Here is a 21,824-nt window from a genome sequence, read left to right as displayed (position 1 = left end):
CACATATAGATAATATAAATTCGGTATTCATGTGTAAAATATATAAATATCCTACATGCACATGTAAAGCATGTGTTTGGTAGCTATACAAATGTGTATGTACATGTATGTGTGGGTATATTTTTCTGGTACTATGGTTGAATGTGTTGAGTCTCTGCATTACAAAGAAGGAAATCAATGCGGCAGGATGGGCATTGAGGGGGCATTGGAACAGTGAATACTTTTTTTTTATTAATTAATTTTTATTTATCAACAATTGCTTCCATAAGCTTTTGAGTTTCAAATTTTTCTCTCCTTCCCCCCCCTCCTTCCAGATGACAGCATGCAATCTGATTTAGGCTATACCTATACATTCCTATTAAACATTTTCACACTAATGGTGTTGTAAGAATTAGAACCAATAGGAGGAACCACCAGAAAGAGGAAACAAAACACAACAGAAGAAGAACAGTGAATACTTTTCTAGCTAAACAGTACTGGGAGGCTTATATTCTCGTAGGAGAGAGTCATGGATTTAGAGCTGGGAACATGGAGGCCACTAGTTTAATCACTTTGCCTTAGAGAGAGGGAAACTGAGGCCCATCACCTTGCCCAAATTCATAGTAAGCAACAGAAGTGAGATTGGACCCACGGCCCCTGTTCTCATAGCCACTTGAAACAAGCCTGGTGGTAATTGTTTCACTTCCCCCAGCCAGGGAAGCTCTGTTCTCCCAGAATTCATCCCTCCAGGGAAGAGTGCTAGTCCATTACTAAGAATGTAAACAATGACATTATGAATCAGGCCAATGGTGCCTGGAGCCCACCCTCTGGCTTCTGACAGTTGGTGCCAAAGCCCATTTGGAGAGAACCCCACAATGCCTTCTCTGAAGTCGGCTTCAAAGGGCCTCCAGGCCATCGGCCCAGCATGTTTTTCCTGATGTTTTGATCATGTCTCTTCCTCCTCTGTCCTCGCATACAAAACAGCTGTTCTTAACCATTAATTTTTAGAAAGAAATCCCCGGGAGAGAGAAGTTTGGGCCAAGTTTCAGAGAATGGCTTAATCAAGTTGCCTTTTTGAATATGGCCAAAATGCGCCAGTTAACAGGGAGGCAGGCTTACTTGGAATCCCTGCCCCAGACACATTCAGGACAATGGTATAATGAGTTCTGGAGGGTTATCAGCTGTAGCAGCTGCTCGTTCACCCTGGTGTGTGCATCGAGCGCTACAGAGGGGGTGTAGCATTAGAAGGTCATGTGGATTGGGCCTTAGAAGACCTGGGTTGGAACCCTGACTCTATGTGACCTTGGACAAGCCTCTGATTTCCCCAACACTTAATTGTTTCCCTGTGAAAATGAGAAGGTTGGACCAGACTAGCATCTTAGGTTTCTGCAAGCTTTAAATCTAAGATCCTTCCAATAGGGTCCTGCTTAGACTAGGTGCTTTGAAACTGACTTGATCCAGAACTTACCACACACTAAAGAAAGGAGTTTTGATACTAGGGAGGGGGAGAAGAGATGTGTGTTATTCACTTAAATTCGGAAATTACTTCTGCTGTGCCGGCTTGGGCTTTCTAACTCCATTTCCCTCCCCGTATATCACTGAGGAAACAGGCCTCACTATGCCCACCCTTGCCCTTAAGAAAAAGGCCCATGCCATGTGTGATATTATTGGTATTTAATATAAGATACAGTAGACAGGCAGAGTTGATGCAAACCAAAAAGGACCAGAAGCCAACCTGGTCATTGAGTCAATAGCTCAGGCACTTTAACAAAAACAAAAAACCAGAGTGTGGACGGCAGGACCGGTGAGGCCCTCAGCAGGTACCTCACTTGCTGGAGGCCTCAAAACTGACAGTAGGGAACTTGCTGCTCTGGGACTTGGACAGACTCCAAGTGTTCCCGATTCCTCAGCTGTCACAAAGGGATTGGCCTCAGCACCCCAAAAGGCCGGACGGTGGGAGGACAAAGAGGGCCAGGTGGTGTCAGGCCCCCACATACAACAGTCCTAGGGGGAAGCCGATCAGGACTTGCAGGCCTGCTGCCTCCCCATCCCCTCCCCACCTGGTGCAGGGAAGGGAAGGACATGCCGGCTAAATAAAAACAAAGAGGTCTTTTAAAAAAAAAAGCAGAATTTGGCATAAGCTAATGCCTTGGCTTGTGTTGCCAATGGCCAGGCACAGGTACAGAGGTCCCTGGGGAGGGAAGGAGGTGGATGTGGAGAGGGACAACAGTGCAGGGCAGGGCAGGGGTGGGGTGGGGCAGGGCAGGGAGCAGCCAGCTCAAGTACCTGCCCCTAGAGCCCATAAAGAGGGCAGGCCGTGCAGAGGGGGAGGTATCGGGGAGAAAAGTGTGGTCCTTCTCTTTGGTCAGGCAATGGCCCTCAGCCTGGGCCTAATGGGGGAAAATGGGGAAGGGTCTGGGGGGCTCAGCCGCAGCCCCCAGCTTTAGGCTCTTCACATTGAGGCGGTGATGCAGTGAGTCAGGCTAGGATCAGGGGTACAGTCTTGGCTTGGGGAGCTCCTGGCTCCTAGGAGCTGTTCCTATCCTTGTCCTCCATGAGGTCATACCTGAAAGAGCAAGGAAAGCGATGAGTTTCTGTGTTCCCAAGGATAATGGCAGCAACTATCCACACTGGTACAGCACTTTGGGTTTACTTTATTAATCTCCTACTGTATGCTAGGTGCTAGGGATACAACATCTCATAAGCAACTTCCACTCTCTCTGGGGGGGGTGGGGGGGTGGAGAGAGCATAAATCCCTTCTCTGAATGGTGCTACACATGACAGACTAGATAGTGGATTTTTATTTTCTGAGCTTCGATATCAGTCCTATTTTTTTTTTGAGGCAACTGGGGGTTAAGTGACTTGCCCAGGGTCATACAACTAGTAAGTGTCTGAATCTGGATTTCAATTCAGGTCCTCCTAACTCCAGAGCCAGTGTGCCACCTAGTTATCCCTACCTATTTTTTTCTTAATTTGTAATTATACCATTCATGCTCTAAAGAAAAATGAGGCCATGAAGTAGATAGTGTAAATAGTGTCCAAGAATCACAGAACCTGAGTGTTGGAAGGGCCTCCCTTTTATAAATAAGGAAAAGGGCTCTCAGAGAGTGATTTTCTTAGGGTCACAGAACTAACAAAGGTGCGAGAGTTGGAGACTCGAACCCCTATCTTCTGACGTCACCACTTTTCCCACTTCCCTGTAGTGGGATATTGTATCCTTATGGACATATTTTCCAGCTCAACTATAAGGTTCTCTAGACTTCATCCAACCCAGATTTCCCACCCAAGGAGAAGTCATCATCTTTCTCTCTACCTGGGTTCATAAGCCACCACATATCTGGGGGTAAACTAGGTTGCTTACTAGTACCGCGTGAAGCCACACACACCCATAGACTTACCACTGAGCAGCACCCTGGGACAGATCCATCTCTGATAGGTCAAGCTGTACCTGTTGGGGGAGAGGCTGCTTTACCACTCTCCCCTCCTTTGGTGACAGGGACCCAGGGACCTCTAAGGCACTCCCTATATGCTCCTCCCCCTGCCTAGCCCAACCCAGCTGTCTCACCTTCCCCAACAGTTCACGATCCCTTGACATGAAGGAGATATTGGACTTCACAGAGACATCCAGCTTCCGTCGGAGGGCTTCATCCAGGGGCAGTTCCCACTCAAACCTGGGACAAAAGTGGGGGAAGGGATCAGTAGAGACAGCAGGGTCCCTCCTTCATCCCCCGTCTGCCAGCATCCCAGCACAATGCCTTCTAACCTCTCGCTGAATTCAGGGTTCAGAGTTCTCTTCTTTTGGGAGGTCTTTCTCTTGGAGCCCCGATTCTTGTCCGGCAGCAATAGCAATGACACATAGGGGTCTGGGGGATCCCGGCTACTTTGCCGCAAGCCCCTACAAGAAAGAGGATAAAAGGAAGAGACTTGAGGAGAGGTGGCAGGGAAGCCCAGAGTATGAAAGTGGGGGGTGGGAGGAGTTGGGGGCTCACCGACAGCTGTGGACAATGCTAACCAGCTTGCGCTCCTCGCTGTAATACCAAACAGTCAACTTCACTTGGCCTAGAGGCCCAGCCGGAGCTTCAGATGGGCTGTGTTGAGATATAGAGAGAGAAAGAGATCTATGGGAAAAAGAAAGGGGCCAGGACCGCACCTTCATACCCCCCCCGACTCCTCCCCATCCAGGGTTTCAACCCTATACCTCTCACTGTGTGGCAGGCGTTGTCGGAGTTCAGGGGCTGAGGAGGTGACAAGGGGCGGCATCCCCCATGGCTCTGCCTCCTCACTCAGGGGAGAAGGACTATGGCTGTGAGCTTCCACCCCTGAGTGCTGGGACACAAGAATCTGGGGTGCGGAGCAGAAAGTTGTTAGCTAGGCTAGATAGCCAAGCCATTCCTTCCCAGCTGGACTACCCTCATCTTCTATATTTTCCAGTTCATCTTTCCTTCTTCCTGGCTCCCTTTCTTATTCTCCGCCCCCCCAAAAAACAAAACAAAACAAAAAAACCAGGTACTTACCCCTAACTGTGCTCTGAGGAGCACCTGCCCCTGCCCATTGTTGAGTGGAAACCACTGATCCAGGCACAACTGGTCAGCGATGAGGAGCTCGGAGAGCTGCAAGGAAACTGAGCCCAGAGTCCCAGTCCCTTCTCCCCGTACCTAGACAGCCAGGGAGTAAAGGTCATGGAGTTGGATGCTAGACACAGGAAGGTGTGATGGGTGAGTCACCTCTGACATTCTGTTTGTTTTTGGCTAGGCAATGGGGTTAAGTGACTTGCCTAGGGTCACACAGCTAGTAAGTGTTATGTATCTGAGGCCAGGATTTGAACTCAGGTCCTCCTGACTCCAGGGCCAGTGCTCTATCCACTATGCCACCTAGCTGCCCCTACCTCTGACATTCTGGATTGAAAGAGTTAGTAGAAACTGGAGGTGGTGATGGTGAGGGGCTTCTTCTCTGATCCCCCTGCAACCTCCTCTCCTTTAGGAGTGAAGAGAAGAAGTCGGAGAATTAAGAAGAGGGAACAGTACCTGAAGCTCCAAGCTCTCAATGTTTGGCTTTCTGATGAGGAAGGAGAAACTCTCATCCCATATCGGGGCTGGGGTTTGAGGGCAAGTCTGGAGGAGACAATGGGACCTTCATCAGTAGGGAGAAAGACTCATATGCCCTTCATCCTTACCATTTTCAGCCCTTACCCCAGCCTATTACCTTGGTCTTGTAAGAGGCGTCCCCTACAGTGAGGCTGGCATATGGACTAGGGGGCTTGGTGCCCTTACGGAGCTGGGAGGGAAATAGGGCATTAGTCAGAAGGACAGACCTCCCCAACCCTGCCCCACCTCCGAGGAAGCCACCATGGCTCACAGGCCCAGCACTCCACCAACACCTTGCAGCTTTGGAGCCAAGGAGTGGGGAAGGCTGGGGCCAGGAAGGGAGGGAGGGGCATCTCTCACCGGCAGGTCTTCAGCCCGCTCTAGGTACACGGAGAGAAGGGCAGCTGCCAGCTCTGCACTCTTCTGTGTTTGGATAAGACTATTCACCTGCAGCACCTGGGAGGGGAAAGCGGTTGAGAAAGCCTCGGTCCCCAACAAAGGAATCCGGGCAGTCTTCCTCGGGTGACGCCCTCCCCCTGTCTGGGCTCTTTGTTTACCTCCTCCAGCTCTGTGGCCGTGGGTCGGGGCGTCAGCCGCTCCAGGCGAAGGTGCAGGCGGCCTGATGGCACGTCCTCCAGGGGCAGCCACTGGGAAATGAGGCGGGTGTTAGGGCTCTGGGAGAGCGATACTTGGCACCAACAGGAATCAGAAATACTCCCTGGATCTTTCCATGTCCACTACTTCTCCTCCTATATCTTTTTTGCCCTTTGTAGCTAAACTCCTGAAAAGGCCATCCCCACATCTGCAATGGGTGCCTCCATTTTCTCTCCTCTCATTCTCTTCTTGACCCATTTCAATCCAGCTTCTGACCTTATTCTCCTGAAATTCTCATCTCCAAAGTCACTAATCTTCCGGTTGCCAAATCCAATGGCCTTTTCTCCTCCTTCATCCTCTCTTCTTTCTAGGTTTTTGGGACACCACTTTCCCCTGGTTCTCCTGCTACCTGATCACTCCTTTCACATGCCCTTGGCTAGATCCTCATCCAGATCATGCCCTCTTATCAGAGGTGGCCCACAGGGTTAGGTCCTGGGCCCTCTTGTCTCTCTATGTTATTCACTTAGTGATCTCATCAGCTCCCACAAAGTCAATTAGCATCCCTATGCTGACGATTCTCCAATCTACCATCCTATCCCAATCTCTCTGCTGACCTCCAGTCTCACATCTCCAACTGCTTTTCAGACATTCTGAACTGGCTGTCCAGTAGACATATTAAGTTCACTATGTCCAAAATGGAACTTATGATCTTTCCCCCTAAACCCTCCCTGCCTCCTCCTTCCTTGTTACAGTAGAGGGCAACACCATCCTCCATCCCTCAGGTTCACAACCTAGGATTCCTGACTATCTCTCAGGTCCCCCCCCCCAACCTGTCGATTTCACCTGTGCAGCATCTCTCAAATGTACCCCCTTCCCTCCTCTGACACTGCCATCCTTCTAGTGTGGGCTCTCATCACTTCCCACCTGGACTGCTGCAATGCCCTGCTTCAAGTCTCTAATCTCCATTTAGCCACTAAAGTGATTTTCCTAAAGCTCGGGTGGGATCATGCCACTCCCTTACTCAATAAATTCCAGTGGCTCCCTGTTACCCCTAGGATCAAATACAAAACTCTCTGGCATTCAAAGCCCTTCATAACTTGGCCCCTTCCTACCTTTCCAATTTTCTTCTTCAACTTCTTATTTTGGGGGGGGGGTGCAATTGGGGTTAAATGACTTGCCCAGGGTCACACAGCTAGTAAGTATCTGAAGCTAGATTTGAACTCAGGTCCTCCTGACTCCAGGGCCTGTCCTCTATCCACTGAACCACCTAGCTGCCTTGTATCACTCCCTGAGACACACTCTTCAATCCAGTGACACTTGACCTCCTGGCTGTTCCAGGAACAAGACACTCCTTGGGGCATTCTCTCTGGCTGTCCCCCATGCCTGAAACACTCTCCCCTCCAGGCTCCAACTACTAATTTCTCTGGCCTCCTTTAAGTCCCAACCAAAGACCCACCTTCTACAGGAAGCCTTTCCTAATGCCTCTTCATCCCACTGCCTCCCCTCTGTCAATTATTTCCTATTTACCCTGTATCTGGCTCACTTTGCATATAGTTGTTTGCACATTATCTCCCCGTTACAGACTGAGTCCCTGGAGGATTGGGACTGTCTTTTGCCTCTTTTTGCAATCCCAGCACTTAGCACAGTGCCTGGCACGTAGTAGGAGCTTAATAAATATTTACTGATTGACTGAGCTCACCTCATCGATGAAACCGCTGCTGAGGACCCTGGCGAGACCGACTTTACATCTGGAGAGAGACAGGAGGAAGAGAAAGGTAGAGCAGAGCTCTGGGTCTTTTTTAACCTCAGAGGCAGGGATAGCTTGACCACCCCCGCACCCAGCCCCAGCTCTCCAGCCATCCCCTCACCTGCCCAAGAAGTCATCCTTGTCCAGGTCCTTGTCAAAGACATCCACCTCTAACTCTTGCCCAGGAATAGCTGTGACAATTACCTATTGGGAAAGAAAGGGGAGGGGCTCTGTTAATTGCTCTTCCCAAAGGATTGTGCAAAAACAGTCTCACCCCTTGATTGTTTGGGGTTGGGGGGGGTGGGAACGAGAAACAGGTGGGTCTGGGATTTGAGCATCTGGAACTCTGACCTCGAAGACCTCATTCCAGCGTGGGTTGAGCTCCTCACGTACTACCCTGCTCCGGAAGCTCTTCCCAGCCACTCGGAGCTTGACGTAGGGATCTGACTTGCCTTTCACCAGCCCTCCCAGGAATCTGTCTTTGGCGATCAAATCCTGGGCTTCCAATACATGGATTCGGAGCACGCTCTGTAGGGAAAGAAACAGACTTACCCCACAGCTAGTCCTGCAAAGGCTCTGGGCCATTTAGGAAGGGCAAATGAACCCATGAACAAATGTCAGGACGGCTATACAAATGGAATCCTAGTACATCAGAATCAGGAAGTCCACCTTAAAGACTTAATAGGGGGCAACTAGGTGGCACAGTAGATAGAGCACCGGCCCTGGAATCAGAAGGTAGTGAGTTTAAATCTGGCCTCAGACACTTGACACTTACTAGCTGTGTGACCCTGGGCAAGTCACTTAACACCATTGTCTAGCCAAAAAAACCCCAAAAACTTAATAGCCCAGGCAGATTTAATAGGAGGTGCAGTGAATAGAGCACACACCCTGGAGTTGGGAGGATCTGAATTCCAATCCTAGCTGTGTGACCCTGGACAAGTCATCTAACCCTAATTGTCGCTCCTCTCCCCCATCCCACCCCTCCCCCAAAAAGAATTAAAAGTCAATCACTTAACCTAATAGGCAAGTCTCATCTGTAAAATGCAAGGGTTAGATTCCATGATGGGATTCCACTAAGGTGTCTCCTGACTTGAAATCTATGATTCATTCATGACCTAGCATCACCACCTGGTACCTGACCAGGATTCCCACTCACCTCAGTGCCAAAGTGGCTGTCTGGAGTACAATGGCTTGGTCGGGGTGGGACGTCCACACTGCTGCCCATCTGGATGCTTTCACTGGCCATATCCAGGGACCAGGAGAGCTTGGCATGGCGGGGAAGTGCAAGTCTGAAGTGTCTAAGTACAGAATCTGCAAAGAGCGATCATGTTACAATGTCTGCTCAGCCAGCAGGGGGTGGTGGTCTCCAAGTCCCCCCTGCCCTGCCACCCCTCCCATCCATCAGACAAGCATTCATTAAGTGGCAACCCACTCCCCCTGTCCCTGGATCCAACCCTCCCACAGGAGCCTCCATACCCTCAGAACCAGTTTCATGTAGAGTCGGGAGGTTTGGCCAGAACTAGCAAGCTGGAACCACTGATCTAAGGTGAGGTCAGGAGCAGAGAGCAGACGGGCTAGGGGCAGGGTCAGCGCTCCTAGAGTCAAGGCCCTGGAGTCATCCTTCACCTGTGGAGAAATACCAAGGGAGGAGCTCCGGAATAAGGAAAAAATGAGGAAGAGATGAAGTGAGATCATACTCTGGTCCCACTCTACTTAATCACCCTTATTTCTCTGTCATTCTCTGAGTGGTCTGGCTTGCTGGACTTCCAAATGCAACCCTAACCAGATCAAAATATAATAACATATCAAAATATTATATATTTTATATACTACTAATAATAGAAAATATATAATTGGGAAATGTTTAACAAACAAAAATACCACACAAGCTAGATAACGCTAATATGTGGTTTTCTAAGTCAACAGGCAGCAGCAGGCTGAGATCCCTTCCGATTTGAGGCTGACCACATCGCCTAGCTCATCTCCATGACATCTCCCCCCTCTCTGCCTCTCCAAATCCTATCCTTCCTTCAGAGCCCAGCTCCAGCACCCTCTCTTGCAGGAAGCCTGAGGGGACCACACATTACTCTCTCCCTTCCTCCTCTGACCTCCTGTAGCTCTTTAAAGTCTAAGCCCCACAGTTTTCATTGTTCTTAAATTGTTTCATCTGCCTAAAGCCAAGCTTCCTGAGGTTAAGGCTTGTGGTCTTCAATTTTCCTTGTGTTTCCCCAGGGCATCTAATTTGCTGCTGAGAAGTGCTCTGGGCACTCAAATACCCAATTTATTTAAGGGAGAGTTTCTTCACAATCCTCAAAAAAGAGAGACAGAAATGCTAACAAGAAAACTGCTAGAAATCCACACAAGGAAATTTAAATGAACAAAAAGCCAACGAATAAGCCCAAGAAAGACCCTTCTATGAATAAAAATATAAGACTAAAGGTGTGAGTGGTGTGAACTTTCACAGTATCTTGTCTGTATCTCTCCAGTACACTTGCTATTTTTCAGCAGAGTTATTTGTGGACATGGTTTATCTTTCTCATTTTCTGGCTACCCGAAGGCCAGGGCCTCACTTTTCTTTGAATTTCCCATAGTGCCCAGAGCAAGACCTCGGTAACTCTCCTTCCAGGAGGAAGGGCTGCAGTCTCACCTGCACGTCTAGCTCCTGGCTTCTAGGGTCCTGCAGAAAGAATCGGAAGGCTTCTTCCCACACCGGGGAGTTGGTGTTATAGGTAGCCTGGGAGGGGAGGGGTAAAAGGGAGTATTTATGTTAGTCTGTACCCAAAGGTCCCTGTACCTGCCCACCAGGAAGCAGTTTAGAAGAAGATTTGAAATGGCAAAGAGCAAGCTTGGCCCCAAAGAGGAGCTTGGAGAAGATGCTGCTGCCCTCCCCCCCCCACCCCCACACCCCTACACACACCTTTCAGAGATTGGGGTGGGGATGGGGCCGTCCACAGGTATGGAAAATTGCACAGAATGACAGATTTTTATCAATGATCAGTTTTGCTGAATATTTCTTTCCCTCTTTTTAAAAATAATTCTTCAAAGAGACTAGCTTGACTATAGCAGAGGTTACTGGTTATAAAGGTGATTAAATAGGATTAAATAGGATGGAGTCTACTTCCCCTTTTTAGAAAAAAACATTAATAAAATCCTTTTTTTTTTAAAAAAACATATTTGAAATGGAGCTCTTTCCGGGTCATAATGCACGCCCTCACAGTTACATCTCTTGGCCCTCACCTTGCTTTCTCGAGTCACATCTTGCACGGACAGCTGCACCATTGGGTTGGGTTCTTTGTTCCCTTTCTTCAGCTGGGGAGGAGGAAAAGTAAAGACCAGAGAGCTGCTTTTCCTTTTTTTTTTTTTTTAGCCAGGAGGGAGGAGGTGGTAAGGTAGGTAGTCTGGGGGTGGGGTATGGTAAATCTCAGTGATGTATGTCCTAGCTCCCCTCCTGCAGGTTCCTATGCTGAAAGAACAGCTTCTAGCACAAGCAGGTTGGAACTAGCTAGGGACAGGGCAAAGGACTCTATATAACCAGCAGTCTCTCCCTTGACCCAACTATTGCGAACGGGAAAAAGTCAGTGCTAAAATCTCTACCCCATCTCTTTCCTGCCATGCACAACATCTGTAATATCCCCAGGTCTACGGCCTACGCCAACTAATCCCCAAACTCACAGGTAGATCCTGGGCTCTGTCCAAGTAGATGACCAAGATGGCAGCCGAGGGGGGTTCTGGTCGGGAAGAAACACCTCTATTCCATTGCAGTACCTAGGAGGAAAAATTGCAACAGTAGAATTCAAATCTCTTAGCTACAGGCTCCTTCCCTGTCAGGCACCTATCCCCTACTTCCAGCCATTACCTGTTCCAGCTTGTCAGCATCCGGTAACAATGACAGCCACTCCAGCCTTAGGTGGACTTGGCCCTGTCCTCCTTGTAAGGGGAACCACTAGGGGTCAGAGGAGACATGGGAGATGCTGAGGAGGGGATGGGGTCAGATGCCCAGACATTCACCTCCTTTAAATTAACCATTTATTTTTATCTTCTGAAGTTCATTGGATGAGACCCACAACCCCAACGCTTCCCACATAGCCCTCCTCACTCACATTATCCAACACTTGAGCCTCTAACACCTTCCCCAAGTCCAGCTTCAGTCTGAAGGAGGGAGGGGAGGAGGGGGGGAAATGCCATTATTATTTGGGAAAGTTAGCAAACCCAACCCCTCCAAGTCCCTTTCCTTTGCCCCTGGGAAGATGTGATAGGTTTGGTACAGGAACGAGGCAGGAAGGGGAGCAATGAATGCCACTGAGTCGAGGACATCCATTTCAAGAGTCCACTGGGGACTCTGCCATGGTCTCACCTGCCCAGAAAATCATCTTTGTCAGGATCCTTGTCAAATACTTCCACTTCTACCTCCTGTCCTGGGACCTCATGCACCATCACCTAAGGAGGGGAAGAGGGAACCTTTGTCTTCAGTGGGTGTTTTCTGAGTGGCCAGGGACCTTCTCAAACTATCCCCCAACTAAAGTGTGAGGTCCCCTTTCCTCCCGAGCTTCTCTTCTACGATGACCACGCCAATTTTCCAGGTTTCCCTCCTCCCTCTAACCCCAGACCCACTTCCCCAGCCTTCCTACCTCATAGGTCTCTCCCCACTGAGGGTTTAGGTCTTCGTTAATGACTCGGCTGCAGAATACCTGGGTCCCCACACGCACTATGGCATATGGGTCTGATTTGCCTTTTATCAAACCTGGCACATAGGTATCCTTGGAGCTCAGTGCCCGGGCAGCAAGCAGGTGAATCCGTACAATACCCTGCAGGGGAGAGGAGGGTCTAAGATGAAGTATCTCAGGGCTCACAGGAGAGCCTTCTGGAGACAGGATCCCCTGGGGCAGGGGGTGCAGGTGGGGAGGGGAAGGAACATACCCGAGGGAGTGGAGAGCGGAGTTGGGCCACATCCTGCAAGTCTGGCACAAGAGGCACCAATAGACGGTTGGGTAGTACGAGGAAAGCAGCAATGGAGTCCATAATCACTGTGTCAGACAGAGAGCTGAGGAAGGAACAGAGAGGAGAGATGGGCACAGCGACTATCTTGGTGTCCTTCCTGCTCTCTGGCATCCCCTCCTCGCCCCTCATCTGGAGAGGGAAGGAAGCTTTTGGCCCAACCCAGTCCTCCTGAACTCCATGCTTTTCCTAGGGTTTTCTCTCTGATTGCTCCTTCCATAAGGACACTCCTTTACTGATTCCTTTCCTCCTCTAGCTCCCTAACTACAGGTTTTTTCCAAGTGGCAAGTGTTTGGTCTCAGGCCGGATTTGAACTCAGTTCCTCCTGACTTTGGGGGTGGTGCTCTATCCACTGTGCCACCTAACTGCCCCTACCCTACTCTTATGATCTCAATTTTTGCCTCTATGATAGATAGAGGTATTTAACTTTGGGTCTATGAATTTGTTTTTCTTTTTAATATTGATAACTATATCCCAATATAACCAGTTTCCTTTGTAATCCAATATATTTTATTTACATTATTCTGAAAAGGGGTCCATAGATTTCACTGGGTTGTGTCCAAAAAGGTTTAAGAATCCCTGGTCTATGCCAGTGACCCTAATTCCATCTCTGGCTCTAAAGTCTCTCAATCTTTAATCGATCAACAAGCATTGAAGTGCAAGGTAATGGGGATACAGATTTTTTCTAACACTTTAAAAAAGCTGTCTCTGCTTCCTTTTCCTCTATCCCTGCACTCCCAGTATTCTACATACAGGAGAAGACAACATGTATACATGTAAGTTAATTCAGGAGAAGGCATTCATAGGGGTGAAGAACCCGCAGCCTCCAGGCTACATGTGGCTCTTTAGGTCCCCAAGTTTGCCCTTTTGACGGAATCCAAACTTCAAGGGCCTCACTTGAGGACCTAGAGGGCCACATGTGGCCTCTAGGCTGAAGGTTTCCCCATCCCTGTGACTAGAAGGTGAGGGGTAGGGGTGAGAAGAGAGTGGGAGTGAGTAGAAAACAGGAAAGATCTCATGTAGAAAGTGGCTTCTTAGATAAATGTTGAAGGATTCTAAGAAGCAGGTGAAGAGGGAGTGCATTCTAGGTTTCAGACCTCCAAATGACAGGTAGATATTTTCACTTGAATGTTACTTCAAACTTAATGTATCTAAAACTAAATTAAATGTTCCCCCCTCTCCCCAGAACTGAAACTCCTTCTTACTTCTTCATTTTTATACATGTATGAAATCATCTTTCACCTTCTCAGTCCCCCAGCCTAGAAATTTTAGTCAAATTAAGGCTAGGAAGAGGAATAGGGACAGACCTGTGATTTCACTGGTAAAAGAAACTCTCAGGTGAGGGATTCCCAATGCAGGTCAAGGCTTTCTCTGCAACTTACACTCTAAAAGAGCTACCTAGAGACTGAAAAAGTAAACTGGGCAAGCAGCTCTACCAGGTGATGTGAGTCAGAGGAATGATTTGAACTCAGGTCTTCCTGGCTTTAAGGCTGGCTCTCTCTCAAATAGCCACAAAACAAACAGTAAACATGATGGCCAATGATCCCCACCTAGAATCATCCTGGCCCCTCTTCCCTCTTCCTCAGTCTCTGACTTCCAGGGCCCTGCCTCTGAGCCTCAACAATAGAAAATACCCCAATCTTGAATCTATCTCCTCTTCACAACACCACGCCAACTCAGGTTTTTGTTTCCTCTCTCCTGATTTGTTGCAATAAACTCTTCCTTGGTCTTCTTTCATCCCCTCCAATCCATCCTCCATATGGCTGCCTAATGGATGTTTCCAGCATCGGTCTGACAATGTCACTCCCACGATCAATAAACTGCAATGACCCCCTATTGTCTTTATAGTAAAATACAAACTCCTCCACCTGCCACATAATGTGCTTCACAATCTTACATCAATCTAGCTTCCCAGGATGATTACACAGAACATCCTCTTATACACAATAGGCATTTCCACCCTGGTCCAGCCAGACTGGCTTCCTTGCTGCTCCCTGTATGTGACAGTCAAATGCTCTCACTTCCACCCCTTGGAGCCCCTGCCTCCTTTCCAGGTTCTGCTCAAATGTCACTTTTTACAAGACATCTTTCCTGATCCTTTCAGCTGTTATTGTATCCCTGTTTTCTCCCTAGTAGAAACGAGTTCCTTTTTTGAATACCCAGAGCCTAACACTATGCTGGGCACAGAGTAGTTAAGCTGAATGAATGAATGTTGGTACTCTTTGTTAAAGTGATGCTCACAGTCTTCATTAATACACTGGTCAAAACAGGAGGGCAATCATCTGAAACTAGACAGAAGCTCAACTCTATCAGTTTTCAAGGCAAGGTTGGACCTTGTCTTAGAAAGATGACTTTGGCAGCTTTGTAGAGATGTATTAAAGCTGAATGAAAGTGGAACCAGGAAGACCCCTGAGAATGCTATTTATTACAACAAAGACTCAGAACAAGAGGGGCATGAATGCCTGGCCTAGGAGAGAAGGAGACTGCCTCAAAATGTCTTATGGGGATAGAATAGACAAGACATGGTGACTGACTGGAATGGGGACAGTACTTGCTAAGGGTTTTTCTTATATGAATAAGAATCAAAGATGGTACACTTTAATGCTTATATCTGTAGACATATAATAATAGATCTACATACAATCTTTCTATATATTTATCCATATCTATACAGATATAGATGTATATAATGTATATATTACATATATACATATATACTATACATACATATATCTATGTGTATGTACGTATTGTATGTATACACATACACACACACATAAATGCTTATATGCATAGATCCAGAAGGATTCTTAACCTTTTTGTGTCTTGGAGCACCTCTGGCACTCTAGGGAAGCCTGCCAATCCCTTCTCAGAATATGTTTTCAAATGCATAAAATGAAATACATAGGATTACAAAGGGAAAAAATTACATTGAAAATTAATGTTATCAAAATATTAATAGTGAAAAATAAGTCCATAGATCCTAAGCTAAGAACTCCTGCTGTATATGGAAGTTAAAAAAACCAAAATTTATCAATGGGGAAATTAAAAAAAAAAAAGACAAACAAGCTGTGTGACCCTGGGCAAGTCACTTAACCCTAATTGCCTTCACCAAAAAAAAAAGTGTAAAAAGACAAACAAAAAGGATATTTTAATCATCATTGTTCTTTAATGATGCCATAATGATGGAGAGAAGATAAAGGGGCATGGAGTCAGGGCACAAGCCTGGGGTCTGACATTAGCTGTGTGGGTGTGCCTACTGGCAAGTCACTTCCATCTTTCTGAGCCCTGGTTTCTTGACATGTAAAAGGGAAATAATACCACTCTAGCTACCTCACAGGATTGCTGTGATGAAAACAATGGGAACAAATGATTTTAATCCTCATATTCCATCAGAGAGATCTCTCCATTCTTCTTTCCCTACATCCACCCCTCCCTTCTCACACTAAGTCCTTATCAGCTTCCATTTAGACTATCGTAATATTTTATTGACTATTTTTTTGACATCACAATCATCTCCCAATATATGATCCTCCCATACACACATTTATAAGAAGAACAGATCAACAAAATCTCTTCTGACAGCATATACGGTATTCCACATCTGTAGTCTCTCACATTTCTGGGAGGAGGGAAGTCTCACACTTAGACTCTTGCAATTAGTTAATGGTCTCCTTTATCCAACCTGTTCAGATTAATCTTCCTGAAGCTCTTTCATCATGTCACTCCTTTGTTTAGATTCCTACATGGCTGTCCTATCAACAGGTTAATGTCTAAACTCATTCTGACGTTCAAGGACCTCCACACCACAGTCACCAGACCATTCATTTAGAGCTGGAAGGGACCTTAGAGAAGCCATCTAGTCTAAATGCCCTCATTTTAAAGATGAGGAAATGGGGCCCAGTAGAAGGTGGTGTTTGAACTGAATCTTGAAGGAAGAGGGGATTCTTTGCCTACAGGATTCTATATCCTGACTTTCAGTGACTTCCACAATTTTGGGATCATATCACCAAAGCCTATGCCATCTTGCCTCCTCTGAGTAGATTGTGAACTCTTGAGGGCAGGTACTGGTCTTTGTATGCTTCTCTGCATATCCTATAACTCCATAGTAACAGTGCTGAGCACTTCACAAGCGCTCAATAAATACTTGTTAATTCATACCTAAGGCCTGGGATGTCTAGCAGGTTGGTCATCCCCGTCCAGTTGATATCCAACGTCTGAAATGAAAAGAGTAGGGAAAATATATTCTGAGCTGCAACTTTGAGTTGATTGTTCAACTCTTTCCTTTCCCGAAACCCAACCCCCTCACCCTATAGCTGGGCAATTCACTTTCTCCTGTCAGGGGTGGGGAACCTTTGGTCTTGAGGCCACATGTGGTCTTCTAGGTCCTCAAGTGGGGCCCTTTGACTGAGTCCAAGTTTTAGAAAACAAATTCTGTGAAGTTTGGAGTCAGTTAAAGGGCCCCACTTGAGGACCTAGAGGACCACATGTGGCCTCGAGGCCAAAGGTTCCCCACCTCTGTCCTAGATATTGTTTCCCTGGAATCTTCTTCAGCTAGTTTTACCATGCATACTGTAGGAAAGAAAGTCGTAGGGCTGATCACCTCCCCACAGCTATGGGTCATCATCTTTCTCCTGGGTCTCCTCCTCCCACTGCCCACCCCACCCCTTCTCCCCCAATTTCTCCTTACAGGACGGCGGATGAAGAACATGGAAACAGCCCCAACGATAGGAAGGTCTCCCATAAGTGGTTCAAGGATCACCCTTAGGATGCCATGTAGCTGGAGCAGAGAGAGAAGGCCAGAGTCTCCTAATCATGGTTTGCTTAACCACACCCCTGCCTCTACCCAACACACTTAACTAGGACTTCCCCAACCCCAACCCTCTACTTTCTCACAGCCTCTCACAACTTTGAGCTAAGATACCCTAATATAGAGGGTATTCCTATAACTCACCTGCATACCCTTGACTCCAGCTTTGCAGAAATATTTCTTCACTTCCACATCAATCTGCACATCACCTACATAGCTGGTGGGTGAGGGAGGGGAAGAGGCAGAAGAAAACAAATAATATTAGGAATTTAAGTTTAAAAAGGGCTAGGGGAGTTTAGGAAGAGAAGAGAGAAATCAGGCATAGATAAAATGGAGTGGGGTGATAGGGAAGAAGGTACCTGACATTTAGGTCCAGTAGGATCTGCTGTTTGTTCTGACCAGTGTGAACCTTGACCCCCAGGATACGTAAAGGCTGAGAATGGAATAGATGGATGGCAATAGGCATTTTGTATAAAGTAGTGTTCTGCCTGTCCTCTGTGCACTGACCCCCACACTGGACCCTCCCCCATCCCCACAATCTGTGCCATCACCTCACCTTTTCACCTAGCTCCACACGAGTAAATGTGAAAGTCTGCAGGTGAGTATTGGATGCCCGAACAGCTGGGGCCACTGTCTCTGCCAAAAGCTTCTCCATATACTGGCCCAGGAAGGGCCAGGCCTGGGCCACAATCTTGGGATGACAGAGGAGTTGTCATGCGGAGGATCATCGTATCTCTTCCTCATGCAGTTAGCTCCCCTCTGAGAACCCACTTCCCCAAATAGCCACCTCCACCCTGAAAACTCTGGGGACAAGACTAAGTTTGGACTGGTAGTGATGGGGTCAATATTGCCTCCTGGCTGGCTGGAGAATCAAAGTCTCAGCAATTGGTCAGAGAGGATCTGTCCATACATGTGCAAACTCACCTTGTTCAGCCACTCAACCTTCTCCACATCAGGGAAGCTGACCTGGAGGAAAGGAAGAACATACATTTGGACCACTGAGACCAGGGATTCTTAACCTTTTTCTGTATCATGGGCCCCTCTGGCAGTCTTAGTGAAGCCTATGGAACTCTTCTTGGAATGCTTTTAAATGTACAAAATACATAGGATTACAAAGTAAATCAAGTACATTGAAATAAAGACGTAATGTTTCCCCCTCTGAGTTCGTGGACCCCCGGTTAAGAATGTCTGAATTAGAAGAACTTGGTCTGTCTGTGGTTTATGCCTTGTGAGTGTGGTATCAGCATGGGGCAAGAAGTACTTGTATATGCCTGTGTGCCACGATGCCCACTAACTGTGTACATTTTTTTGTTGTTATTGAGTAGGGTGGGTACAGACAGACACACAGTTTCACTTCTACTAAAGACTCCTGGAGTACAGTTCTAGGGATGCAGAGGATTGGGACAGGGACAGTAGTGATTTCTTGTAGGGGTACTAAGTCAAAGCTCAGGCAGCACAGGAGCCCCTTTGTTTTCTAATGGCTCCTTTGCGTGGGAGGTAGCACTCACAGCTGCTAGGGTGAGGGATGGTACATTCTTTAGGAGGACAAATCCTCTCCTTTGGACAGCATTCCTTATAACTCTAGATGAAAATGAGAAGGGTACCTAGAATTTTAATTTTCCCAACCTATAGCCCCTGGGGAGGCTAACGGTTAAACTAAACATAACAAGGGAATTGGCCCGAGGCCCCCCTTTTCCGGGGGGGGGGTGTAGGGAGAAGTTTCCACAATTTCGGTGTGGGAGTGGCAGAGACTTGAAGCTGGTAAAGAGCGCTGGAAGGAGGGGGTGGGGAGAAGAAACTGAGCTACCAGTCCTGGCTCAGAGGGTAGGGCTCCAGGGCAGAACTCCAGCTCAAAACTGCCAGCCTCAGAGCAGAGCCACACTCTTTCAGGAGCCTGGCTGCACTCAGTCTGCCTAGCTTTGATTCCCTTCTAGACAAGGCAACTCTGCTGGGGGTGTGAAAGGGAGGGCTTGGTTATGAGCTCGGGCTCTGTTTCCCGCTAATGCTCCTCCTGGCCTGCTCTGCTACATCCGGTCTGTCCCTTCACTGCAGAGAAAAGGAGTATTTCTGGGTCCCCACCCTACCCCACCTATACCTCTAGACCTTTCCAGACGAAGGGTCTGAAGAACAGGGTGGGGCTGAAGCCAGAAGAAGGGGAAGGGTGTGGACAGCAGACACTGCAGCATCTGCACATATCCCCCTCCCCTCTCCTTTTCTCTCTGTCTTCCTTTCTCTGTCTCTCTCTTTCTCCCCTCCTTCTCTTCCCCCCCCCCCCTCCGCCCCGTCCTGCAGCCAACCACAAACACTACCGCAGTCCAGGCTGGGGGCCCGATGCTTAGACAGGGAGGTACAAAAGAGGGTCAATCCGGGGAGTTAGGGATGCCTAAGGAGGAAAGAGGGAGGGGAGCATGACAGGTCAATGTCCGAGGGGCTGGGTCCTCGTAACCTCAGAGTTGGGGTGGGAGAGCCATACAATAAAGTAGGTTAAAACGTCCCAGCATGGGGGGAGGGGGAGGGAGGAGAGAAGGACAGGGAAATCCCTCGGAGCAGAGCCAGTGGGGAAGGTGACGGAGATACCCGTGGGGGAGAGGAAGAAGGAGCCACACAGAGAGTGCAGATGAGGTGGCACCCACGGCGGTAGTGGTGGTGGTGGTGTGTAGTCTGGGGAATGTGGCATGGCTAATATACGGTGCCAAGGTGTGTGGGGGGGGGCGGTAGGAATAGCGTTCAGGGCTCCGGAGAGCGAAAATGGGAAAAGTTAACAGCGTCGGGGCTAGAGGACCTTGGCAGTGTCCACTGGAAGGGGGCGGAGGGAGGAGAAAAGAATCCTGGCGGGAGCGGTGGAGGATTCCTGGAGATTCGGATCCCGCAAGAGTTAAGGAAGGCAGGGCTGTTGGGTTGGAGTGAAGTCTGGGTTGCTCTCCTGGGGATGGCGATGCTCGAGGATGGAGGGGAGGGGTGGGGTGGGGGGGAGTCTCTAGGAGTCCGCCGGGGGTGGTCCCGGGGGGACTGGCCAGGGGCTGCAGGAGGTTGGGGGCGGAGGGCTCTCTCACCCAAGCGGGCAGCTCACGATGGCTCAGGTAGAGGGTCTGGGCGGTGAGCTTCTCCTCGTTGTCCAGCAGCTGCCGCGCCGCCCGCAAGCTCCGTTCCTTTTCGCCGCGGACCCGGCGCCAGCCCAGGTAGAGAGCTAGGCCGAACAGCACGAAGCCCACGCTGAGCCCCAAGGCACCGGCCAGATACACGGGCACCAGCACTAGCAGCCTCCGCCCGAAGGAACTCAGCACGGCCAGCGCCTCGCCTGCTGCCCCGGGTTGCTGTTGTGGCGGCGGTGGCGACTCCCCTGGGTTAGGGTCCTGCTTGGTTGGCGCCTCGGGATCTGGTCAGCGGGGCCGGCCACGGGGCCGGGATCCTTTCCAACGGGCCGCTCCATGGTGCCAACGCCCGCCCGCACTGGAGCCCAGCTCCGCGCTGCCCCGCCTGGCTGCCCCTATCCCCCAAGCAAACCGAGAACCCCGGGGGCGGGGCGGCTACTTTAGACCACGTCCCTTTCGGACAGCTCCCATTGGCCCACGCTCCAAGACTGGGGAGGAGCCACATGTCCAGGCCCCCGCCCCTCTGGAGGGGAGGCGTGGAATCCAGAGGGGCAGAGCCCTCTCTGATTGGGCCATGAAACACTGGGAGGGGATGCTCCGGGAGATAGGGGGAGGGAAGAGTCTGATTGGTCTGAAGGAGAAGAGGAGGCGTGGCGCACAATTTAAAGAGGGGAGGCCGGAGTAGGAGGTGTCCCCTCGTGGGATGGGTGGGGCTGATGTGTGACGCCATGACGAGCTTCCCTTCCCTACTATTAGTCTGTTTTAGGCTGAGCTGGCTTGGCTAAATTAAAGTTTTGTGGATGTTTAGAAACACCGTTATCCCCAAATATGGATAAGTTGGGAGGGATAGGCTGGGGATACTGACCTTCCGTTATCCTCCAGCCAAGGGTGCCGAAACCCATTGCTTCCAGGAGGTCTTTCTGAGATCAAGACTGGAATGAAAGGTTTTGCCACCATCTTCGTTTTCCATCAACTCCTGGGGGAGGTCAGCGTGAGGAACTGGAAAAAGAGCACTGAATTTGAAGCCCTTTGCCCTCAGTTCAACTCCTAACGTTTTGCAATCTAGCAAATTGTCATTTGCTACCTCTGTGACTTCCACTGTCAGATTAGGAGGTTGGATTATCTCTAATCCCAAATCTGGGAGAGCTACAGTATCAGGGCCAAGAAGAAATGATGGAGGGCTGGGACAGTTCAGCCTGGAAAAGGCGGCTCATGAAAATGGTCTTTTAAATCTCTGAAGGGTTGCTTTATAGAGGGACGGCCTTTCTGTCCCTGCCGTTGGCAGTTCGGAAAGAAATGGACTCGATTGCAAAAGGAAAATGAATTGGTTAAATCTTTGTCATTGATAGTGAGTAAGGCAGCAAAGATATGGATGAATCAAATCAATCAACAAGTTTTTATTAGGTTTCTGCTATGTGCCAGACAGTCTGGTGTAATTAGGGGTAAGGAGGGTATGAAACAACATTAATTTTTTTTTTATAAATTCCTATATTTCTAAAAGCTCTTCCTCAACAGAGAAGTAG

The 21,824-nt window shown here is 48.7% G+C and overlaps 1 protein-coding gene across 1 annotated transcript; it reads right to left on the bottom strand.

The window, feature by feature from the left end:
• Positions 1 to 1,638: 1,638 nt before the first annotated feature.
• Positions 1,639 to 20,737, bottom strand: ESYT1 (extended synaptotagmin 1). Its single transcript, XM_020990304.2, is given in 33 exon segments — positions 1,639 to 2,545; positions 3,378 to 3,427; positions 3,545 to 3,650; positions 3,743 to 3,874; positions 3,969 to 4,067; positions 4,178 to 4,320; positions 4,494 to 4,634; positions 5,004 to 5,090; positions 5,182 to 5,253; positions 5,424 to 5,519; positions 5,621 to 5,710; positions 7,357 to 7,405; positions 7,526 to 7,608; positions 7,756 to 7,932; positions 8,561 to 8,658; positions 8,661 to 8,715; positions 8,881 to 9,030; positions 10,052 to 10,138; positions 10,642 to 10,713; positions 11,077 to 11,169; positions 11,261 to 11,347; positions 11,505 to 11,553; positions 11,759 to 11,841; positions 12,033 to 12,209; positions 12,322 to 12,445; positions 16,561 to 16,616; positions 17,090 to 17,179; positions 17,354 to 17,426; positions 17,569 to 17,642; positions 17,766 to 17,900; positions 18,134 to 18,175; positions 20,263 to 20,579; positions 20,582 to 20,737. Coding segments are annotated over 33 exon segments (3,285 nt in total). The 5' UTR covers positions 20,640 to 20,737; the 3' UTR covers positions 1,639 to 2,505.
• Between the last annotated feature and the right edge of the window lie 1,087 nt (positions 20,738 to 21,824).

Source organism: Phascolarctos cinereus, unplaced genomic scaffold (genome assembly GCF_003287225.1).
Source record: "Phascolarctos cinereus isolate Bilbo 61053 unplaced genomic scaffold, phaCin_HiC Scaffold_1;HRSCAF=81, whole genome shotgun sequence".
Lineage (NCBI taxonomy): Eukaryota > Metazoa > Chordata > Mammalia > Diprotodontia > Phascolarctidae > Phascolarctos > Phascolarctos cinereus.
Note: the sequence above shows the minus strand (reverse complement) of the source record. Positions and strands in the feature narration are given on the sequence as shown.